Source organism: Tenrec ecaudatus, chromosome 4, assembly GCF_050624435.1.
Source record: "Tenrec ecaudatus isolate mTenEca1 chromosome 4, mTenEca1.hap1, whole genome shotgun sequence".
NCBI lineage: Eukaryota > Metazoa > Chordata > Mammalia > Afrosoricida > Tenrecidae > Tenrec > Tenrec ecaudatus.
In genome coordinates this window covers 108,655,626-108,669,937 of record NC_134533.1, presented here as the reverse complement: position 1 = coordinate 108,669,937, position 14,312 = coordinate 108,655,626, and the positions used below count along the sequence as shown (strand labels likewise).

General features: G+C 45.7%; 1 protein-coding gene across 3 annotated transcripts in view; it reads right to left on the bottom strand.

The window, feature by feature from the left end:
• The window catches only part of SIK2 (salt inducible kinase 2), a 125,557-nt gene extending 121,684 nt beyond the window's left edge, over window positions 1–3,873 (bottom strand). For 2 of the 3 annotated variants that reach the window (XM_075546577.1, XM_075546579.1), the window contains exon 1: window positions 3,603–3,872. In XM_075546577.1, coding sequence (XP_075402692.1) covers window positions 3,603–3,737 — 135 coding nt within the window. In that variant the 5' untranslated portion in view covers window positions 3,738–3,872. Of the gene's footprint in view, window positions 1–3,602 lie in introns of all 3 variants that reach the window. The other variant, XM_075546580.1, reaches the window with a different exon arrangement.
• Window positions 3,874–14,312: the final 10,439 nt, after the last annotated feature.

Here is a 14,312-nt window from a genome sequence, read left to right as displayed (position 1 = left end):
AAATAGGGAATCCAGGACAGATGTACAAATGTGCTTTACACAATTGATGTATGTATGGATTGTGATGAGTTGTATGAGTCCCTAATAAAATGATTTTTAAAAAGAGAATGTTGATGGCAACAAATGTACAATTGTGCTTGACACAATGAATGGCTGTATGGATTGTGATAAGAGTTGTATGAGCCTCCAATAAAATTATTTTTAAAAAGTAGGGGGGAAAAAGAACATGCTTCAGATGATTACGTAATAGTATTTCTTAAACAGTGCTAAGCTAGGTTGATAGATTAGACCACTATGAAGCTCTTTAGCCTTTTCTGCACTTGTCCTCTCCCCAAAGGCTTAAGATCTCCCTAAATCTGTAGTAAGCCCATCATCTGGGGTGGGGTTGGGTAGTGCTGATGGAACAGTAGACAAACAGTAAGCTGAAACAAAAAGATCCAAATGTTCATCACCTAGACTGTTTAAACTAAGTCCTGGAATTTGCCTTAAATTTAAACTTGGGGAAAAAAGACTTCTAAGTTTTAAAACACAACTTTGTATTGATGTCAAAATTCACCACATTGAAGAATCTTTTCTAAACATGGTATTTTGCTGCTATCGTTCTGTGTACCATGAATCATTTTTACTGTCACTCCTACAGTGTGAAGTGTAATGAGAAACTAGTTAACTTTAAAGTTTCCACTAGTCATTTATAAGTATTTTAGTTCTATTTGTCAAAGGCCTACAATATTTGTCCAAAGAATTTGTTAAAGATAAAAAATAATGCTCTTTAAAAAACTCATGAATAACAAATAGTAATACTGTAGGAAACACTTGTATCTATGTCATTGCTCAATAATTCTTAATATGTTACCTATAAAACTTCAAAGAACTTTAAAAAAATCATTTTATTGGAGGCTCGTACAACTCATCACAATCCATCCATCCATCTATTGTGTCAAACACATTTGTACATGTTGTCCTCATCATTCTCAAAGCATTTGCTTTCTACTTGAGCCCTTGGTAACAACTCCTCGTTTTTTCCCCTCCCTCCCTGTCCCCACCTCATGAACCCTTGATAATTTATAAATTATTATTATTTTGTCATGTCTTACACTGTCTGACGTCTCTCTTCACCCACTTTTCTATTGTCCGTTCCCCAGGGAGGGTGTTCTATGTAGATCTTTGTAATCAGTTCCCCATTTCTACCCCACCTTCCCTCCACCCTCCCGGTACAGCCACTCTCACCATTGGTCCTGAGGGGTTCCTCTGTCCTGGATTCCCTGTTTCCAGTTCCTATCTCACAGAATAACTTTATAGAAGTTGAGATGGATGAGAGCTTTTCTGGCTTTTCTGTTCAGAGACTACCTCAACACTTTGTTCACCTCTGTCTACCCTGCTGCCATCAAGCAGATTCTCCATGTGTGCTGAGTAGAATTGCCCCATAGGGTTTTCAAGACTGACCATTCAGAAGCAGAAAGGCAAAGCTAGGCTTGTGGTGGGTTCAAACCATCAATCATGTTGGCTAGTAGTCTAGCCTGTAATCAATCATACCAAATGACTACACATATTCACACTTACCTATCTTAAATTCCCATTTCTTTTGTCTTATCTATTACTGGTACCTTCTTTTGAACGGCTAAAGGGAGATGAGTTCTGGACTAGAAGTATAGTTTTTAATTCCAATCGGTTTACACACAGAGTCTAAAATCTGAGTGCTTTTTCCAGGATCTGACCTGTGCCTTGGATTGCAAATGCATTCATTTCATTATAGCTGATCTAGCCAAAGATGACACTGCTCCACAGCGCCCCCTAGCTCAATAAGGCTCAGCCGTTCAATCGTTTGAATTGGTGGCCTCCAGAGTGTCAGTTCCACTCCAGTAGCTCCTAAGTAGACAGTCCCTGAATTTGACCTGGTAAATAACAGGTCTCATTCAATCTTATTACTAATAGGAGTTGATGCGGAAAAGAAAAAAAGCTTTATAAAATGATGGGCTTGGATTTCAACTGCCTAATTTAGTTAGGAAGTTTTGTAGAACCTCTTTAATATACATTGAGGAAAAAAATCACTCTAATTGAGCCAGGACTCATAAAAATGCTCATTTAAAATGCCGCCCTTTATACAGTTTAAGGGGAAGGAAACACAATCAACCGGTTAGCATGCCATTAGTTCCTTAGAGGAATGAAGTCGATTTCTCTCTTCATTTTTAAAATCGCTGAGATCTGATTGAGCTACACAAAAAGAGTAATCTCAGTGCAGTCACATTACAGACTCATTGAAAACCTAACCTAGATGGTTAACACTGGTCAATTTACTGAGAGAAAATGGTGTGACCTTAGTTCTGATGCTAAAAAACAAGTCGGGTTGAGGAGGCTTCAAGAATATAAGAGGGCCAAAGCGAAGATGGAAAACATGGCACGTTTCCCTGCTTTTTGGAAACTGGCTTGTTGAAGCAAACTTCTAAGAACAGCAGCAGCTACAAACATCAAATGCCCTTTGCCTTACATAAGATTTTGGGGAAAGGTCCGCAGGAAAGAAAACATTAACTTTATTCTACAATCAAACTGGATAGGTTTGTATTATTTACGGGTAGGGGTGGGGGGGGGTCAAATAGAAATGAGGATGAAACTCTAGTACCAATTGCAAGAAAGCGGAGTACACGAAAACACACGATCTCACTCTAAAGAATGGCTTGGATGCTACCTTTTTTCGAAGGTATTTTATCTGCACGTCTAAAATAGAGACCCCGAGAAAAGCAGCATGAGGCACTGGAAGAGAGGTGGAGGTGAGTTTAGTAGGAACGGAGACTGGGGAGAAAATATGTGCGGTGCATTCTAGTGTGCAATGGGAGGCGGTGGGATGCTGCTGGAGTCACCCTCAGGGCGGAGTGGAGGGGTTAAGAGTAGAGGCAGAATCTGATGGGGCGAAAGGCACACGAATTCTCAAACCATTAGCATAACTGGTGAAGTGACAACTCCAGGTAAGAAAGAGCAACACCGCAATCGCACCAATGCAGAGGTGACCACTTCAACCAGTCCTATTGTCTAGGGTATTAGATGGAAATGCTTCAGGCATGAGATCAGACTGGCCTCACCAAATCCGAGGCTCTCGGGGTGGGGGGGGGGAGGGAGAGGAGATGGGCCGGGCCGGGCGCCGGGGTCCGCAGGGCCCGAGCCGGGCGGTCCGGACCCTTCGCGGGCCGGCGACGTCTCGGAACGCGCGGCCAGGAGCGCAGACTTCCCCTCCCACCCACAGCACCCCCGCCCCCCCGCCCCAGCCGAAAGCAGGGGAGACGCGGAACTTGGGCTGCCGAGCAGAGGCCACAGCCCAGGTCAGCGCGCGGGTGGGAGGCTCGGGGCGCGATCTCGCGGGGGCCGCCGGGGGTGGCGAGGGGGAACGCCAAGCCGCGGGCCGTCGGCTTTCCCACCGGAGGACGCCGGCTCGCGTCCGGGTGGCCGGGCCCCGATCCCTCGGTACCCCTGACCGCTCGCGTCCTCGCGCCCCGGGCTCGCTGGACCCCCGCCCCCCTCAGCCCCAGGCCCGCCACCGCAGCGGCGTCCTCGGTAAACAGCTCGGCTTCGAACCCTTGCCTCGGACGCTCCCCGCTCTCCCCGGGCCGCACCTCTGTCTTGGTGATCCGGTGCCGCCCCAGCTTCACCACGGCGAAGTTGCCCTTGCCCAGCGTGCCCTCGATGTCGTAGAACCCCACCCGGACCGGCCCGCGCTGCAAGTGCCTCGGGCCATCCGCCATGACCATGCTGGGCCCCGCTGCTAGAGCCGGCGGACGGGCGCGCAGGCGGGCGCGGGCTGGGCGCGGGCGACCGCCGCTCCGCTCGCTCGCTCGCTCGCTCACTGCGAGGCTCCTTCCCTCCCGCTCCACAGGGCCCAGCCAGGCGCGCGCCGCCGCTGACGTACGCCGACGTCAGGGCCGGGGGGCGGGGCGGGGGCGGGGGCGGGGCCAGGCCTCGATTGGTCTCCATGGCGACCGGAGCACCGCCGACGTCGGCGGCGGGAGGGAGAGGAGCGACTAGGGGAGGGCTCGGGTCGGCCCGCGCGTCCCTTCCGGGCGCGGCGCCCTCCCAGCTCCGTGCCACAGCCGCTGCCCGGGGAAGAAGGGCAAGAGCGAGCCCTGCAGGCCGTGCCGAGGGGTGCAGCTCGTTCGGCACCCGCGCACTCCGCCGACGGGCCGGAGGACCTTCCCTCCAAACCTCTCACCCATGAATGGACACAGCGCACCCTAAATTCGGTAGGGCAAAGATCTGTAGCTGAGCAATTCGTTGCTCACCGGCTTTGCGTGCATCTTATCCCCCAATCTTGCTTCTCTATAAATCCTTCCAAGTTTGATGTCTCAGGGGACTCCTTCTGTCAGCAGCAGTTCTCCTAGACTCAGAGTGATTGAGCTAAGGAGACCCTGGAGATCACTTAACCCGGGGCTTGGCGCTTCACATTTTCGTGTGTTCGCGCATGTATCTGGGCGATGGGACCATAGCACGTATCAGATTCTCATACATTAGGACTATTTATCCAAACCAGTTGTTTTTCATGCTCAAGAATGAAGACAGTTACCAAGGTCATGTAGCTAAGTCACCGGAGCAGTTTTGGATCTGGTGACTCAAGAAAACAGAAATAGTGACGTTTAATAATCGAAAAATACAGCACATGCCTCTAGATCTTAGTTTCTAAATGCCATTCTCCACTAAGGAGCCAACTTGAAAGGGTTCCCACAAGCCAAACGGGGGGCAATCTGATCATCAAGAGAACAATGATAAGAATAAGTTATTGGGAATGGCTAAGTCCTAATTCCATATTTATTCTTAAATTTTAATGAATAAATAAATATATATAAAACATAGAAGCAAAAGCTCACTTATCTACATGGTTAGGTCCCAAAGACCAGGTCCTTATTAGAAAAAAAAAATCAGTGTTAAGCAAAGAAGGAGGATGACCACATCAGATTATGAAGTGGAGAATAACTACATCATTACATAACTGCCAAATTGCTGAGAATCCTGGTCCAGTCAAGCTGATGCAGAACCTTAGCCAAAACAGCATTACTGTCCCCACACACTTCAGTGTCCATTACTGTTAAGTATAAGTCACAATGCACAACATTGTTGGCTAAGGTATCCTTTTTAGTATTGCCGTATAAGCAAAATGTCAAGTAATGAGAGAGTTGATAGGTGAGACTCAGTAAGTGAGAAATAAGTGTCAAAGATCAGGTGAAATCAGGTAATTATCATTTGGTACCCCTAATAGGAATAATTGATTGAGCCAAAAAATTATCAACAGATGTAAGATTACTGGAAGTTTGCTGGAAAACAGGATCTTTACACAGTCTTGAAATACCCTGAGATTTCTTATTTATTAGCTAGTAGCTGTGGAGTTGATTCCAAAGTGTGGCCATCAGATGGGGTCAGCATAGAGCTTCACATCATAGAGTTTTCCGTGGCCAGCTTTTCATAGGTAGGTCTCCACGTCTTTCTTCCAGAGCGCTTCTGGGTGAATTTGAACCTCCAACCTTTCAGTTAGCAGTTGAGTTCGTTAACCATTTCCACCACCTGGGGACTCCTCATACACATTACAGAGAGATTAAAAAGGTAACTTTATAGTAATCTGGAAGACACCTACCAACACCGACAGTTGTTCAAGCTATTTATTTCTATGTTATAAAATCAGTTGCCCTAGAGCAGCAGTTCTCAACCTGTGGGTCGTGACCCCTTTGGGGGTCGAACAACCCTTTCACAGGGGTCGTCAAAGACTATCAGAAAACACACCAATATTTCACAATATATACTTACATTTTTGTGATTAATCACCATGCTTTAATTAGGTTCACTTTGTAACAATGAAAATACATCCCTCCTATCAGATATTTACATTGTGATTCATTACAGTAGCAAAATTACAGTAATGAAGTAGCAGAGTGAAACACTGCCTGGTCCTGTGACATCCCAGTTATTTTTATGCTTGAGCCCATTGGTGCAGCCACTGTGTCAGTCCATCTTGTTGAGGGCTTTCCTCTTTCCCAACGCTCCTCTACCTTAGCAAACATGTCCTTCTCCGGGGTCTCTCTTGACAACAGGTCCAGAGTATGTGAGATGAAGTCTTGCCATCCTTGCCTCTGACTGCACTTTCTCCAAGGCAAATGTGTTCATTTGTTTGGCAGTCTGGGGAATTTGCAATATTCTTTGCCAGCACAATTCAAATGCATTGATTCTTCTTCACTAGTCTTTATTCAATGTCAAACTTTTACATGCTTATGAAGCAATTGAAAATACCAAACCTGGAGTCAGGCACATCTTAGTCTTCAAAGTAACATCCTTGCTGTTTAACACTTTAAAAAGGCAGTGTTTCACTCTGTGGTACATGAGGTTGCTCTGAATCGGAATCACCAGACAGCACCTGCTAACAACACCGCAATTCCAATGCAGCAGTTCTTCTGCGATCTTCCGTATGCATTGCCTTTCACACACGTAAAAGGCGATTGAAAACACCATGAGGCTTGGGTGCACCTTAGTCTTCAACGTGACATCCTTGCTCTTCAAGACTTGGAAGAGGTCTTGGGTAGCGGATTTGCCCAACGCAACATGTCATTTGATCTCTTGACTGCTGCTGCCATGTGCCTCGATTGTGCATCTAAGCAAATTCAAATCCTTGGCCGTTTCGATCCCCCCCACCCCCACCCCCATTTTTCACGATGTGGTCCGTTGATCCAGTTGTGAAGATTTGGGTTTTCTTAACACTGACTTGCAGTTCGGTCTGAAAGGTGCCGGCCTTGCATTTTTCATTAGCAGCAAGTGCTTCAAGTCCTCCTAAAGCAAGCTTGGTTGTGTCATCTGCATATCAAAGGTTGTTAATTTTTTCCCCTCCAATCCTGATGTGTATTCTTCTTCATGTAGTCCAGCTTCTCTGGTTATTTCCTCAGCATACAGATTGAATAAGTGTAGTGAAAGGATACAACCCTGACACTCTCCTGGTTTTAAACCAGGCCGTATCCCCTGGTTTTGCTCTCGTCACTGCGTATTGGTCAAGCTACATGTTCCTCAATGAGCATGACGAACATTCCAGTCATGTGTAAAGTCATCACAGAGTTAGATGCCTTTACATTGTTAATAAGGCATAGATAAATATCTTTCTGGTATTCTTTGATTTCAGCCCCAATCCGCCTGACATTAGCAGTGATAACCGTCCTATTCCACGTCCTCTTCTGAATCTGGCTTCGATTTCAGGGAGTTCCTTGCTGATGTACAATTGCAACTGTTGTTGAATGATCGCCAGCAAAAACTTACTTGCATGTTATATGAAGGATATTATTCAATAAGTTCTGCACTGTGTTGATCACCTTTCTTTGGAATGAGCACCTCTTCCAGGCAGCCAGGAACGATGCTACACATTTCTTCCTACAGATGATTCAGTGCTTCATCAGCTTGCTGAAACATTTCAGTGTGTCATTGGTCAATTCTTGGAGTCTTGTTTTTCACAGATGCCTTCAGTACGACTTACACTCTGCCCTTCCATATCATTGATTCCTATGAATACAGCTATTCTTCAAATCTGCACGATTCCACGACTTCTTTAACGCGTTGAAGAGCAAGCATTCCCCTTTTGAGTACTAGTAGACATACCCGACCCAAACCATGGTATTTTCAGTCGCATCACATGTATGTGGAATTTGGACAATGACTAAAGATCGCCAACGAATTGATGCATTTGACATATGCAGGTGGTGGAGAATCTTGGAAGTACCATGGTCTGTCAGAAGGACAGACACAAATACGCTCAGCCAGGGTACGCCTGAGTGAGGATGACAAGACTTCGTCTCCCATCCTGTGGACATGTTGTCAGGAGAACCATTCTCTGGGGAAGGACATCATGCTTGGTAAAGTAGAGGGTCAGCCCCCAAAGAGGAAGCCCATCAATGAGCTGGATTGACACAGTGGCTGCCAGGATGATCTCAAACGGGTTGCTATCCATGGGAACCGACTCAGAGGCACTCAGCAAGGATCACCAACGTGTCGGTATATATGAATCTAAGCACCTAAAACTATTGGGAAAATGGCAAACCGGGAAGTCCTGTTGAGAAACAAAGTACTGCCATCTAGTTGATTCTGATTCATAGTGACCCTATAGAGCAGCAGTTCTCAACCTGTGGGTGGCGACCCCTTTGGGGATCGAATGACCCTTTCACAGGGTCACTCGATTTATAACAGTAGCAAAATTACAGTTATGAAGTAGCAACAAAAATAATTTTATGGTTGGGGGTCACCACCACATGAGGAACTGCTTAGGAAGCTTGAGGGTTTCTGAGGCTGGGATTCTTTGTAGGAGCAGATGGTTTCCTCTTGCTCCTACAGAGCGGCTGGTGGGCTTGAGACCAATCTAGCGTTTGTAGTCCAATGCTGACCGGACAAGACAAGAGTACTGAACTTGAAAATTGTCGATATCATGAAAGAGAAAGGGATTAAGGAGACCTGAGGGATTAAAGAGACATGCTCCTAAAGGCAACATGTGAATACTGGACTGGGGAAAAGTGCTCTCAAGGAACATGTTTTCAGGACAATTGCTGAAATGTGAATGTTGTTTTTGTTGCTAGGAGCCATTGAATCCATTTCCGCTGTGTACCAAAGAATGAAACACTGCCCGGTTCTGTGCCATCCTCACTGTTGTTCTTATGTGTGAGCCCACTGATACCACCGTTGTGTCCATCCACCTTGTTGAAGGTCTTTTCCTTTTTCGCTTTCCTGCTCCTTTACCAAGCACGATGTCCTTCTCCAGGGACTGATCTTTCCTGACCACGTGTCTAAAGTATGTGAGACAGTCTTGCCATCCTTGCATCTAAGGAGAATTCTGGCTGTACTTCTTCCGAATTCGTATATGGATGATATATTCGACTATAACATGATTTACCATATGTCTGTGAGTTTGTTGGACTGTGGTGGTGCAGTGGTCAAGTGCTCAGCTGCTGAGTGAAAGTTCAGTGGACTGAATCCACTGACCTCTCTGGGTGAGAAACTTGTGACAATCGGCTTCCACAAAGACTACAGCCTTGGAAACTTATAGGGGCAGCTCTCTGTCCTATAGGGTCATTATGAATGGGCTTTGCCCTGATAGCCAAGAGTTTGGATAATGCCAGAAGCGCTGCCTCGGGTGGTTTAAATGCCAGCAGAATCACCCACAACAGGCAGGTTTTGGAGGAGCATCCAGACTAAGGAAGACTAGAAAATAACACAAACCTTATGGATCACAACAGATATTGTTCCTCTTGTTTGCTTTGAACATGTCATCAGAAGGAGTCAATTGCTAAAGGAGAGCATCATGTTTGGTGAAACAGAGACAATGAAGACTTGGGAGACCCTCAGTAAGGTGGGTTAGCATGATTGTTTCAACATCAGACTCCGTGTGCTGGTGAGTGTGGGAAACAGGATGGACCAGTCACTGTTTCATTCTGTTCTACATCAGGTTGCCATGATTCTACTGGACCTGGTGTCAGTGACAATGACCAATTGTCTCCATGTTAAGCCTCTTGAATGTTACTCATGTAGGGTGGCTGGTTACATTAAAGAATATCCTTATCAAGAGATACCCAGTGAAGTGTTTAGGGGAAAAAAGATTTCGATATTTGCAACTTACTCTCAAAAATCCTAGTGAGATAGATGAGGCAATAAGATAGCCTGTTAGCACATGGGTAACTTTAGATAAGAGGTAGATGGTAGCTCATTGTACTGTTTTCTCAACTTTCTGTTGTCTTCACTTTAAAATGAAAATTAATATATGAGGGGGCTTCAAATAGCTTGTGAACAATGGACTTAAAAGATAATGAAAATTTTCCATGAACGTTTGGAAGTCCTTCACATATGAGTGGGTATGGATCACATGACATGAGTGGGTATATATATATATATATATATATTTACTGTCATATTAAACTTTAAAAATATATATATAGTGCAAGGTCTAACTGGGCCTTGGGCCCTATACCTGATTTCTGTACCTTTGCTCATTGCTCTCTCCGAGCCATTCCTTATTCTACCGTGAGATACGTTGTTTACAAAAGGGAAGCGTGGCGGTGGGAAGGGGGGTTGGGGGGGATGCTCTAAGGCTGATGCGATCCCTGAACTGATGCCAGTGGACTATGATGGTTCCCCGAACAAGACGAGGAGGGCATAAGGGCACCTGTTCAAAAATAGTTGCCATACACCTTTTGCCAGTTAGGTGAATGCTTCTTAATTGTTCTTGGGTGAAGTTCGTGGAACATTGATGAAAGCCATTTACTGGAGACCCAGCGACCTGGTAGCGTTAACTACCTGTTGTAAAGGACACATTTTGAGCAAGAGTTGACTCATTTCTATCAGACTGTTTGTTTTTTTCATCAGATAGGCAGGCCAGTGACCTCCCTGCACAATCTGGGAATGAGACTTGCCGTGGGGCCTGATGAAGACAAAGGGAAAGCAGGAAGTGCCCAAGTGATGGTGAGGAACAAAACAAACTTTAAGTGGAGTTCAGTGTGAGGACGCTGGCTGTCTAGAGGTCAGCAAACAGGAGGCAGTAAGAAGGAGAGCGCGAGGAGGGACCGGACCTCAGATAAGGCCCACGCCCTGGGAGATGCAGTAGCGTGACACAGACAACGACTGGTAGGTCTTCAATGTCCCCCGGAAGCAACAGACATGTGCTCATTTAGGGCGCTTGCTCCTTAGCTTCCCCGATTTAGCTCTCTCTCCTTGATCCAGAAGACCTTTGCCTCCTACTTTGACCTTCGCTCCTATCTGTGTTTGGGCTTCAAATTCACCAATAGCTATCCGTGTTGTAAAGTCCCTGGGTGGCCCAAACAGATATGTACTTAGTACTGACCAAAAGGTTGGCAGTTCAAACCCACTCAAACAAGCCTCAGGAGGAAGGCGTGATGACCTGCTCCCCAAAGGTCATGGCCTTGCAAGCCCTTGGAAGCACAGTTTTCCTCTCCCTGCTTGGAATTAGGAATCAATTCAACGGCAATTACTCTGGTTTTGGGGCTTATATACATTTTAGCAATTAATATTATCCAACTCCTGCCTTCCTCTCTTTTACACACACACACCCACAGGGGGGACAGGGAAGGAAGAATTATTAATAAAGAGAGGGAAAGAAAGGCCACATATGATCCCCATCTCGTTTACCTCTGGTTTGAGGATCCGTGCAGGAGAACACTCTATTCACTGGCTTTCCTATTTGCTTGACCTTTAAAATGCATCGTTTCCAGTGATAGCTGTGAGTTCACTCGATTTGCCCTGCATTGATTAATGAAGGTTAATGTAGCATTTCAAAAGGGGATACAAGTGGAATGAGGAGAGACGTGAGCTGAAGACCTCCTAAAACAGTGCTCTGAAACGCAAGGCCAGCGAACATCGGGGCGCACAGCGCTGGACACATTTTGCTGAAGTAAATAGCCTGTGAACTTGAAAAGGGAGATGTGTCCCACCTGTCTCCTCGATCAAGAGCAAAGTCTGAATTTTTTCTGTGCGATCATTTCCGAACGGAATGAAAGTCAACACAGCAGGAGATGCTGATCCTGACTGAGATTTCGTTCCAATCAAAAACCAGTGAGATTTCATTAGATGGCTTTGCTTAGGAAACAAACAAATGAATGACAAAGCAAGAGTGAATAGTTTTGCTTTGTACATTACGGAAGGCATCAAGCAGATGAGAAGTAGCTAAATCACTGATGCATGCCAATCACTAGTGCTTCCACATAAAACGCGGAGCCTTGGTAACTGGGTAGTTAAGCTCTTGACTGGGAACCAAAAGGTCGGGGTGAGGGTGGGGCCCATCAACCTCCCACTAGGAAAAAAACGTGGCTTTCTGCTTCTGTAAAGATTCACAGCCTTGGGAACCTGCAGAGTGCCTGGTCCGACAGTGCTGCTCTCCGCTGGAGCTGACTGGATGATAACCCAGTTTTTCATCTAGAAAAGATAGCCTTTCCTGAAACATGCATTAATTAGTTGAGGGAATGAAAATAGGGGCACCCTCATGGTCAATGTATGATTAGGAAATGACCCAAATGATTCAGATTTGATGCAGATTGAATTGTATCCCACCCCAAATTTGTGTTGGGTATTTTAACCTCTAGACCTGAAGCCAACTAGAAGGTCATTGAAAAAGAGGAAGGCCCTCAACAAGACGGGTTGACAGTGGCTGGCCTGGTGGGCTCAAACGTAGCCATGATTGAAAACATAATGTCGGACTCCTTCCCTCTGCCCTGCCCGAGTTTGTTTCTGCTGTACATGGGGTTTTTCTGGTTTGTGACCGCAGGCCATCATCAAACAATAACATGACTGTGGTTGCCATGGCATGTGTGAATAGATTGTCTCAATCTCTTTTGAGATATAAAAGAGAATAAACAAGCAAGGGAGAGAAGCAGAGGTAGTGAGGGAAAATGGTGGCAAACTACCTGGAGGTCTGCAAGGACCAGGAAGCAGATGCCAAAGAGACAGGCCCTTCCTCTAGGGCGGACGCAGACAGGGAGCCTTCCTCTGGAGCTAGTGCTCAGAACCTGGACTTCTAGCCTTTTAAACTGTGAGAAAATGAATTCCTGTTTGCTAAAGTCACTCCCTTGTGGCATTTTTATTTTGGCAGCACTAGATTTCGAAGACTTCTCTATTTAAAGAAAACTCTCATTGGCTCTTTTTAAAGAATGGATAATGGTGCCCTAGTTTTAATTGATATAAGTTTAGCTTTAACTGTGATGGATTCTAAGTGAAAAAAAAAAAAGCACCATGTTGCTCTCTTAAACAATGGAAATCATTTCAAGGTTTCTGCATCTCCTGCCAGATGACAGATTTTTTTTTTCTGAGACTTGTAAATTTGAAAGGGATCTTAGAGATTGTCATAGAAATCCATCTTCTCATCTGACACATACATTTCTACACAGTTGACAGGTGCCATCAGGCCTCTGCTTCCTGCAGGAGCCTAATCTATTGTGAGACAGCTCACATACTGATTTATGTATGCATCCCTCAAACTTCTGCCTGCAGATTTTAGTTCTTCTGACACAAGTTAAACATACCTGCCCCTACTGTCATAGTCTTTCTTTGGACTCCCCCCCCTAAATCAACTTCACTATGTAACTGGTTATATTTCTAGCCCTCTGCCTGCCCCCCTGCCCCACACTCTGTTCTGCTCTGAACTCAGGTTTGAACGCCTCTTTAAAAGTATTGTTCCAACACCTACTGTAGCAATCCAGGTGTCGTCTCAGCATTAGCCACTGACCAGTTCCTCTTGGCTCCAGACACTTGACTCATACTAGCTCCACCAGAGAGTGTGTGAGTTTTCTTCTTAACCACCACGGCTCAGCGTGCAGATTCTTAATTGTCAACTGCTGTACCATCCGCTCTGACTCATGGGAGGTCAACTCTAGAACCTGTGGGTTTAAAAAAAAAAGTTACTGCATTAGTCACCCTCGCTATTTTCTCAGGCTTTAAAAAATAAGATATGTAAGTGGAAGCTATGTAAATGGAAATGCTGGTCATTTAAATATCATATCCTTGATTTTCCTTAGTGTCCCAGATCACAGTCCTTTGATTCCTTACACTGCCGTTTATCAGATAACCTTGTTGTCCATCCTCTGAGCCATCTGATATCTTTTGTGGCCGTATTTCTCTGTATCGACACCACTAGTACAAGTGTGTGGTTCATAGTAGCTCATGGCTTTTGATTGGTATACTGCTGGACTAGGGCTGAACCTGGACTAGTTCTAGAACTTGCCACTAGATGACTTCCAGTTGGATATCTGACAATTAGTCAATGCTAATTTAATTTTTTTCCCCCAAACAACTTGAGTTCTGGGAAGATTTCCTATGCATGCTGCCCAGATTAAGATTTTAAGAGGGCCTGTAAGGTTCAGCCTGACAATCAAGAGGGTCCTGAGGAACGGGTGTACACTTGAGACCAAGCATGCCGGGTGCTCGCCTTTCCCTGAAGCCAGGAACAAGGGAGAGAGGGAATGTAGGCTCCAACAGGCTTCTATAGTCTTGAGCTAGCGAGCCCTAATAAACACATCTGTAGCAAGGTGGGCAGGTACTAGAGGCATATACTTAACAGGATGGACAGGTACTAGAATTAAGATGGTGGTTTAACCTTGGATGTCCCTGAGCTCTCTCCAAGATCAGTATCAGGAGGGAGTTGGCTGCGCTGTGGGAGGGGCGGACAGTAGAGCCTGACTGTGTTTCATGGCAGGTAGCCTCCAGGCATAAGCAGCCGTGTGCTTGTAAGAACCATCTTGAAAGTGGCACTATTCTGGGGGAGATGGTGGGGGCTGGGTTTCAGCCGGGAGAATGTGACAGGGAGTCATCTCTGTCTC